The sequence below is a fragment of the Zingiber officinale genome, chromosome 2A (assembly GCF_018446385.1).
Source record: "Zingiber officinale cultivar Zhangliang chromosome 2A, Zo_v1.1, whole genome shotgun sequence".
In the NCBI taxonomy this organism is placed as follows: Eukaryota; Viridiplantae; Streptophyta; class Magnoliopsida; order Zingiberales; family Zingiberaceae; genus Zingiber; species Zingiber officinale.
The window spans coordinates 175,314,697-175,324,833 of record NC_055988.1 but is presented as its reverse complement, the minus strand read 5'-3'; the positions used below and the strand labels follow the sequence as shown (position 1 = coordinate 175,324,833).

General features: G+C 38.4%; 1 protein-coding gene across 2 annotated transcripts; it reads left to right on the top strand.

Annotated features, from left to right (window-relative positions):
• Positions 1 to 4,777: 4,777 nt before the first annotated feature.
• Positions 4,778 to 8,423, top strand: LOC122043426 (probable disease resistance protein At1g61300). Of its 2 annotated transcripts, none has more exons than XM_042604024.1 (3): positions 4,778 to 5,094; positions 5,278 to 7,786; positions 8,214 to 8,423. In XM_042604024.1, exons 1-3 carry the CDS (start codon positions 4,818 to 4,820, stop codon positions 8,227 to 8,229), a joined length of 2,802 nt encoding a protein of 933 aa, XP_042459958.1. In that variant the 5' UTR covers positions 4,778 to 4,817; the 3' UTR covers positions 8,230 to 8,423. The 2 variants fall into 2 exon arrangements, with proteins under 2 accessions (XP_042459958.1, XP_042459959.1); XM_042604025.1 differs by having other exon boundaries at positions 4,963 to 5,094; positions 5,288 to 7,786; positions 8,214 to 8,422.
• Positions 8,424 to 10,137: the final 1,714 nt, after the last annotated feature.

The following is a 10,137-nucleotide window of genomic DNA, read 5'->3' as shown; positions in this document are numbered from 1 at the left end:
CATGAGAGCAAACCATTGCTCTATCTCCACCATTAAGAAGTTTTCGATCCTTGATTTCCAAAGATCGAAGCTTGTAGATGTGTATGGTGGAGGCACCCTCGTGTCGAAACTGAGTCCATCTCGGAATTCCATTTGAAGTTGAGCTTCTTGTGATGAAGTCTTCGACTTGTAGAATTGCTCCAACTTCTTCACCCTCTAGCTTTGCTTGTTTTGTTTACCCCTTCCAGCTATGACTCCGGTGAAAAGCGACCTCGCTCTGATACCACTTGTTGGGACCGAAAAGTAGCTAGAGGGGGGGGGGGTGAATAGCTCATCGCGTGCTCGTGTGCTTGGCATTGTTTGTTTCTTCAAAGATGCAATGGAAATATACAAGAAAACAACACTCAACGCTAACACTAAGGATTTACTTGGTATCCACCTCACAAGATGTGACTAATCCAAGGATCCACACACTCACGCACCCTCCACTATGAAACACACTCCTCTACGTTAACTACTGAAGGCGGAGAAGCCTTTACAAACTCTCAATACAAGAAGAAAGGAAAGGATATGAAATACAAGCAAAAATTTACAATAAACCTAACCCTAACTTCTCTTCTTGCTTTTGATCCGCCTCTTGACTTGGAAGAACCTCCAAGAATTTTCAAGAACTGGCGATCTGAACTTGAGAGAGAGCTGTGGAGTCGCTGGTGAAGATCGTAGATGAATCGTTGAAGCGATGCCGAAGGAAACGAACGCCTGCGGCTTAAATCGACGCTAACAGTCGGATCCCGATCGATTGGATTGCTCCCAATCGATCGGGGAGGCTTTGGATCGATCTAGAGCGCCTCTGTGCTCTAGGAATTTGCCTGGATCGATCGGCTGATCGATCCAGGGCTTACCGCGACAAGACGCACCTTCCCAAACGATCCACTGATCGATTGGGACCTCTAGATCGATCAGCTGATCGATCCAGAGGCGTTCTGTGCGCTCGCGACTTCCTCCCAATCGATCCACTGATCGATTAGGACGAAGGCTTCTCGCGAGGACACCCCAATCGATCGACCGATCGATTGGGCTCCAGCCAATCGATCGGCTGATCAATCAAGCTGCTGGTTTTTGTCCAAAACCAAGTCCCAAAGCCCCCAAACCAACATCCGACCAATCCATGACCTGTTGGTTCATCATGCCTAGCATCCGGTCATCCTTGACCTACTAGAACTCCCTCACCAAGTGTCCGGTAAATCCCTTTGACCCACTTAGACTTTTCCTCATCATGCCAAGTATCCGGTCAATCCGTTTGACCTACTTGGACTTTTCCTCATCATGCCAAGTATCCGGTCAATCTCTTTGACCTACTAGGACTTTCACCAGATGTCTGGTCAACTTTGACCCATCTGGATTTTCTCCGTGCCTGGCTTCACTCACTAGGACTTCCAACTGCCTAGCTTCACTCACTAGGACTTTCACCTAGCTTCACTCACTAGGATTTTCCTCTGCCTGGCTTCACTCACCAAGACTTTCACCTAGCTTCACTCACTAGGACTTTCACCTGGCTTCACTCACCAGGATTTTCCTTCTGCCTGGCTTCACTCACCAGGACTTTCATTCTGCCTAGCTTCACTTACTAGGACTTCTCTTCTGCCTGGCTTCACTCACCAGGTCTTCCACCTAGCTTCACTCACTAGGATTTCCTTACCGCCTAACATCCCAGTTAGGACTTCCTAGTCAAGTATCCGGTCAACCTTAACCTACTTGACTCTTCTTCAGCCAGCCTGATCAGATCCTGATCAGAGGGGAATTGCACCAAATAATCTCTCCAAATGCATAACTGCATTGTCAAACATCGAAACTCAAACCAAGACTCAAGCTTGGTCAATCAGGTCAGCCTTGACCTGAGGGATATTACACCAACAATTAGACCCAGCATGGACCTGATATTTTCTCACATCAGGCCCAGCGTTACCATTTTTAAAACAAGAAATAAATCATGGGCATCATATATTGCAAGTAAATCCCTCAAGGTACATTTTCCATTTAAATCAAATAAGTAATAACCACGTGTTTCGAGTTTTGTTTCCCATATTTTTCTTCATGTGAAGAGCTACTAAAAATATTCTTCTTCATATCAGATAAAGATCAAAATCGCAAAAAAAATTTCAAGGCAATGGGAAAGGATAAGATAGTGCAAATTGACAAAGTTGCACATACCTAAAAGATGACTTGGAAAAACATTTCTTGCTGGAATTATTTGGGCATCTATTGTAGTTTTATGAAGAACCATTCCTACCTCTACCTAGTTAACAATTCTAAATATGAATTATAATTTCTCATCTCAGTAACAAAGTGGAAAAAATGCATTTTGATGAGTAGCATACTTGTAGAAGACTACAAAGAAAAATAATGCATTATGATTGCTTATATTAGTACCTGGTTAGCAGCTTACTCACAGAAGACTACAAAGAAAATAAATGGAAAGGCAACTAGAAAGATTAAGATAAAAATACTTAAAAGATGACTTCAAAGAAGAACTTGTGCTCAGTTTTATTTGGGGGGGGGGAATCAAATCAAGATTACAGAACAAAATCAAATGAACATTCAGGAGATAGCTCACCGGGCGAGGAATTGTGTTGAGGAGAGGGAAGAGTCACGGTGAGAACAAGTTGTGGAGAGGGAAGAGTCTCGCGACAAGGATGACATCGAGGAAAAAACCAAACTTCGTAGAGTCACGATGAAGACAATGTCAAGGAAAACATCGAACTTCATGGTGAGGAGCGATGTTCACCAATGCGTCGCAGAGAGGGTAGAGTTGCGGCGAGGACAACGTCGAGGAGAGGGAAGAGCTACGGTGAGAACACGTCGTTGGATGGGAGAAGAAAAGAAATAGGGAAGAAAAAAAGAAATGGTGGGAAAGCATGAAGAAGGTGCGCTAAATGGGGGAATGAATAATAATTTTTTTTCATTCCCCCCAATTTACTATGGATTTGAGGAAACCTATATACTAGTATATGGAATTTACTGTTCAGTAAGCAATTTCACTCACCAAACATATCAATTGATTCCCATACCCTTTCCTTTAGTCAACTCCCTCTATCCAAGCAGGTGGTAAGTCTTTTCAATTCTTGTAATTTCGATTTTTGTATAATTTTCAAGGAAGTTTAATAAAATTTTTAGGTCAAGGAAAGATTCGGCCTTTCTCTTGTTAATTTTCATGAATCCTTATACCTTATCTATAAATACTCTACAGAACGAAAACTATATATCTAAGAGAAAGGATGAAACTATTGGAATGAACTCGACATTAGAGGGGAGGTAAATAACGTATAAATTCTTAAAAATGCAATTGAATCATATTGGCATGGTAGAAATAAAAATCACTTAGAATAATTCAATCAATTAAGTCAAAGAAATGTAAGCATCAAGCAATTGATCAATTAAATCAGAAATGTAAACACATACAATAATTATAAAAATATGGCTATAATTTTGAATGCTCTGCCTCAAGCACATTCCCGCTCCCCCTAGATCCGTCATTGCCCCTTCTAGCACATTTCGACCCTAACACTAACGATTTATTTCATATCTTATCATTTATACTAATGGTTAATAGTCATCCATAATTTAACTCTTTTGTGTTGGTCTAGGAATAAATTGATAGGGAAAATGGGATCGAACGAATCGTCTTGTGCCACATTATTGATAGTGCTAATGATCTCCGAAAGAAAATTTAAAAATATTTAAAAGTATTTATTTTAAAATAGATTCTAAAAGATATTTTTAAAAATAATATAAAGCTTCAGGGCAAATAAGAATTTCTCTAAACTTTCAATTTTTAAAAGTATTTACTAATTTTTTCCCTCGTTTTTAAAGTAATTTTATCTATTTATATCTGAAAAGTTTGATATTTTTCTTATTTGGTAAACGAGCCCATCTTTTTTATTTTATTTTTCTTATAGCGCTATTCCAGAAAATTTAAAAATATTTGGAAGTATTTATTTTTAAAATAAATTCTAAAAGATAATTTTAAAAATAATATAAAGGGCAAATAAGAATTTCTCTAAGTTCCAATTTTTTTCATGAAATTTCATTTCAATAAATTTAGAAACATAAAATTCAATAGAAATTTAAAATTTGAGAAACTCCTAAACAATCATAAAAATTAAAAAGTCGTCCAATCCAATTCAAAATTTTTAAGCTCGAGATATTTTTACTAAATTCTCTCCAAGATTTTTACACCTATGGGGATGAAATTGAAGCAAATTCATATCTTTTGCCCCTATCAAAAAAAATATAACGAAAGTGGTTTTGATATTTCGAGGGACATTTTTGAAATACATTTTTTGATTTTCTTGTAATTAATTAATTAATTTAATTGATGGCTTTTCCTTTTTTTTAATACGTTATAATATTCTTCCCTTTTGCTAGCTGTAAAAATCACATGGCATAGTAGTGAGTGCGTGGGATGACTGACATCTTTGACCAAGAATATTATTTTTAAATTCGTAGGGGCTTTAATTAATTCTATAATTCATGTAATTAATTAATTTAATTGGTAGTCTCTACTGTTTTTTAATACGTTATGATTATCCTTTCCTTTTGCTTAGCTGTACAAATCACATGGCATGGTTTGGCACAGTAAATGAGCGTGGATGACGGACATCTCCGATCAAGAATATTGTTTTTAAATTCGTATTACCTTATATTATTCGATAATTCTGTTTTGAGTCAACTCTACCTATGTTTAAAAAGTTTTAACCGCTATTTATTTATTTATATATTTATTTTTGATAAACTTGCTCGAAACAACTCTCTTGTTGCAAGCTACCTTCTCCTTGTCCATGGCGTGCATCAACCTAAATCTCGACGTAGACGTCAACAGTTGCCTGAGTGGGCTGTGGGCATCGCTGCCAGTACTGGGCAGGCCAAAATCTGGCATCCAGAAATTGGAGAAGGAAATGGCAAGATTGAGAGGTAAAAGGGACGACATCAAGAACCAGATCGACCAGGCGGATCGACAAGGGAAAATTCCGACCAACGAAGTCAGCCAGTGGCTGCGAGAGGTGGAGATATTGGAAGGCAAAGTGGGTGTCATCGAGCAGGATTTCCAAAGCGTTAGTGAGTATTCTCCCCTATATACTTTTTGTTTTTCCTTTTCATGCCAATTCAATTGTCCTGCTTTGTGCTTTAATCCATATACAAGCTACTACGTACGTACTGCTTTTATCTATAAGAGAGTAAGAGGGTAAAAAAAAATAGAAAAGGAATTTGTATCAGTCTTCTACTGCTTTGTTTCGTTTGGTTGCTTCAGTTGCAATTGCTTCAATCAAACTGACGGCACGTCGAGTCAAACACAGCGAGCAGGAGATCAGGTTCTTGTCAGACAGTCATCGAACTACTGCTCCATCATCCGAAGAGTGGCAAAGGAGCTCGGCGAGGCTAATGAATTGATGAGCCGAGCTGGTGCCTTGGATCCGGTTGCCACAGTTGGGCCTCTGAAATCCACCGTGATGCTTCCCATCTCGCACCGACCGCCTGTCGGGATCGAGTCGTATGTGGAGGACATTGTGGGCTACATCGATGGCGGAGAAGACAACATCATAGGCATCTACGGAATGGGTGGTTTCGGTAAGACTACCACGTTGAACAGAATCCAGCAACACTATCTTCTTAAGCATACCATATTTGATCGTGTCATTTGGGTTGTGGCCTCCAAAGGCTGCCAATTGAAAAGGCTCCAGATGGATATTGCTAAGAGTCTAGGACTGAACACACTGCAGGAGAATGACGGTGAAAATACTTGTGGTGATAAGCTCTGTAGTTACTTGATGAACAAGAACTGCTTGATGTTTCTTGATGACATTTGGGAACATTTGAATCTTCAACTGTTGGGGATGGCACACTCGGCTACTGAGCAAGGCCAACAGCAGCATCAGCAGCCGCGCAAAGTCGTGGTGTTCACGACCCGCAGCGAGACAGTGTGTGCACAAATGAAGGCAGAAAAGAAGATCAAAGTCAGATGTCTGGATTCAGAACAAGCATGGCAACTTTTTGAGCAGAACATCGATGGGGATGTTCTCAGCTCAGATGCTGGAATTAAGTTCCTTGCTGAAGAACTTGCTAAAGAATGTGCAGGTCTTCCACTCGCTCTTGTCACCGTCGCCCGGGCCATGTCAGGTAAAAGGTCTTGGGAAGCTTGGAAGGAAGCTCTCCATCAAACAAGGGATAAACATGAGTGGACAACCATTGGTCTTTCAGAAGATTCACTCGTCATGTATAAAGCCTTCAAGCTTAGCTACGACAGTTTAGAGAATGACTCCATAAGAGAATGTCTCTTGTATTGCGCTTTGTGGCCCGAAGATTATGAGATCAACAAATTCGAAGAGTTGATACCGTGTTGGATAGGTTGCGGCATATTCGATGAATTTAACATGATCAATGAAGCTTTCGCCAAAGGCTACTCCCATCTGGAAGCTCTCGGGGCTGCATCCTTGCTAGAGAAATGTGATTCGGACAAAGTCGTAAAGATGCACGATGTCATCCGAGACATGGCACTGTTGATGGTTTCTGGGTTGCAGGGGAACAAAAGAAAATGGATTGTAAAAGCAGAAATCGGGTTGAGTGATTTGCCTAGACAAGAAGAATGGCAAGAAGCAGAGCGAGCATCATTCATGAGGAATGAGATTACTTCTTTACAAGAGTATGAAGCTTCCACTTTTCCAAAACTTTCTATGTTGATTCTCCATGGGAACATAAACCTGAAAACAATTCCTCCGAGTTTATTCACAAGCATGCCTCGTTTAACATACTTGGATCTCAGTGATTGTTGTATAACAGAGCTTCCCAAGGAGATTTGTAGCTTAGCCGAGCTTCAATATTTAAACTTGTCAGATAATCATATTATAAGATTGCAGTTTGAATTTGGTTGCCTTAGCAAATTAGAGAACTTGTTTCTAAGGGGTACTGGTCTTGAGATCGTACCCAATGGGACGATATCCAATTTATCAATGCTCCAGTGGCTGGATATAAGAAACATTCCTCTTGTGACTGATTGGTGGTGGGATGAGCTGAAATGTTTCAAAGGACGCCACCAATTAAGTGTGGGAATTACCATTAATGCTACAACAGATAACATTCAACGACTCAATATGTTACCACCAACTGTCTCCATATGGCACCTCACATTGGATGGAGAGAATATTTCAAAACTTCCAAACTATGATCTGGGCACTCTACAATGGGGCTGCAGGGTAAGTGACAACCTTGAGTTTTTGTGCATTCAGAACCTCAGATTAGACCGATTAGAGTTGGCTGTAGGCGTGGGTCGCGAATCAAGTTTAGGATGTTTAAAGAGGCTTGATTTTCGTTTCCTAAATCTATTGGAAGAGATTTCATTGAATAGAGTTCGGCTCAACAACCTTCGTGAACTAAGTATTTGTGGATGCCCTATGTTGAATGATGTTTCTTGGATTCTCCAACTGCCATGCCTTAATTTTCTAGAGATAATTTATTGTGAAGGAATGAAGGAAGTCATAAGCGAGGTAGGGAACTCCAACCCCATCTCTAGCTCTAGCATCCAATGCTTGATTTTGTGGCACATGTCGGATCTCAATCTCATTGCAAACCGACCATTCCATTTTCCATACTTGGAATATGTACAAGTGTATGATTGTCCAAAGCTCAAAAAATTACCATTTGGGGCTGAAATATTGAAGAACAGATTAAAAGTGATTAAAGGTGAAGACAATTGGTGGAATAACTTGGATTGGGACGACGAGAGCATCAAGGATTCCCTCACCCCTTATTTTAGGTAACACATATATTTTCATACCAAATCATTTATTATGACCTATTCTGTCTTTATACGAAATGAAATGAAATGAATGAGTATTTAGATCTAAATGATTTAGTTTTTGATGAAGTAAGCAAAATTAAATAGTTTAAAATGCATGTCTTTCTTTGATATTCTTTTTTAAGGGCAATTTAGATATGAAAACTGAGTGTTGTCTTAAGTATTTTGGTAAATTACATTTAAATAATCCCAGTGCAAGTTCTTGTTCTCGAGAAGCAATGGTAATTTCAATTTCGTCATATTTTCTAAATAACCATGATCTTATCTGTAATAAAAAATAATAGGCTATTTCATTGCAGTCAATGTTTTTCATGTAAGTTAAATATCCCGATATAGCAGTAAAAAGGAAAATGTGTCATTCTCAGATAACTTTTTATCTTTGCAGGTCTTGGCCTCGTTGATCATGGTTTATGACCAATTTCGAAATGAAGCATCGGCCTTTTGGTCAAGGAGACTATAGGGCGTTCAATGTTTTGATCGTCGTGGATGGTCAACTTGTTAGATTCTTTGGTTGGTTGGTTGGCCATATATCTAAATTTGATTGATGATTCCTAGCTAGTTAATTGGATATCTATTTAGTGTTTTAAAATTTGATATTGATATTGTCTTCTTGACTTTATTTCATCGTGAAGTGTTTTCATTTCATCTTATTATTTTTATTAAAAATATGGATCTTTACTAACTAATTTAAGTTAAATTCAAAATAAAATTATGTTAATATCATTTTTTTCGATTCACATAAGAAATAGTTCTAAGTTTTATTAGTAATTTTAAAAGACGCATCAATCAATGATTTAGAGTTCGAGATTCAGTTGCAGTATATTATTAGAAATTTTTCTAATTAATCAATCATGAATTTAGAATTCGAATCTTAGCTACGACGTATTATTAGAATTTTTTCTCATTAATTGACAATGTCTATTTTTCTCATTTTTTTTCTTGTGATTATTAATGAAAGTCGCACACATGTCCCAATTTCTTGCATGAAATTTAAGGCGGGAAAAACATAATGTTTATAATTTTATTAACAACAGTTTATAACTGTTGTCTTATTATTACAATGAAATGGTTTATGCATCGTTGTTCCAAACGTTCTGAAAACATTCTCACTGACAACGGTTCATTGCACCGTTGGTCCAACTAATATTAAGATAAAAAAAATACTTAAAGACAACAGTTTTGAAAAATCATTGTAAAATGCATTGCTAATTAAAAAAAATGCGCTCAATGACAACGGATAGTGTAAAACTGTTGTTTTTTTTTTTTTTTACCAAAATCACAACGGTTTCTTCTAAGATCGTTGTTTTTGTCGTGTTGTCTTTTAATATTTTTATTGTAGTGTAAAATAGGTTGAAGCCAAAGGTCTCTTATGATGAGTGTGTTTTCTATAAGCAAAAGGGTTACTGGAAGACTGAATGTCCCTTATTACCTAGCAAAGAAAAGTCATTGCAACAACGGTCGTAACAACGATCATAACCTCAACAATTGCAGCCTCATAATACTCCATTGCAACCTAGTCATCCACCACAACATTGGACTTATAAAGCATCCCACTCTAGAAATGCAGTAGTTGCCCCTTCTTTGGATCCATACATGTTTGAAGAGTTTCAATAATTCCTCACTTCGCAGCCTCATGCTAATATGTCATCGGATTTGTCATCCTTTGTCTCTTAATTCGTCTATATCTATTGTGACTGCTGATGGTACTTTAATGCCATTAGTAGGTGTGAGTTCATTAGTTACGTTTTGTTTATCTCTCTTTGATGTCTGCTATATTCCCAACCTTACACTTAATCTTATCTCTGTTAGTCAATTATGTGAGTATGGATACTTAATTTATTTTTCTTCTATAAATTGTTATGTGCAGGACCCGTGATCCAAGAGACTGATTAGGACAGGTTGTAGTCAAGAGGACTATATATCTTGGATGAACTCAAATTACCAGATGTTGCAGCGTCTAATTGAAAGATAGAAACAAACGAGAGAGGGGGTGAATCTCATTTTTAAAAGCTTTTCTTTATAACTGATACGGATTATGATAGATCGACCGAGAGAGTGAAGGAGGGGTTTAGGTCCAGAGAGATAGGAAAGGTATATAGTCGGTCTCTCAGACCGAGCGAGCACCCACATATTCATATATGCTCGGCCGAGCAAAGTCAGCCCGAGCATTAAGACATTTAGCCTTATATAATACTCTCTGCATATAACCGGCCGACCGCAGGCCGAGTGAACACCCATGTACTCATATATGCTCGGCCGGACAAAGCCCACCCGAGCATAAAGGCATTTAGCCTTATATAATACTCTCT

Coding starts and splice junctions, on each gene's coding strand:
- LOC122043426 (XM_042604024.1), top strand. CDS start 4,818: ATGGCGTGCATCAACCTAAATCTCGACGTAGACGTCAACAGTTGCCTG. Junction 5,095..5,277: donor GCAGGATTTCCAAAGCGTTA/GTGAGTATTCTC, acceptor TTGTTTCGTTTG/GTTGCTTCAGTTGCAATTGC.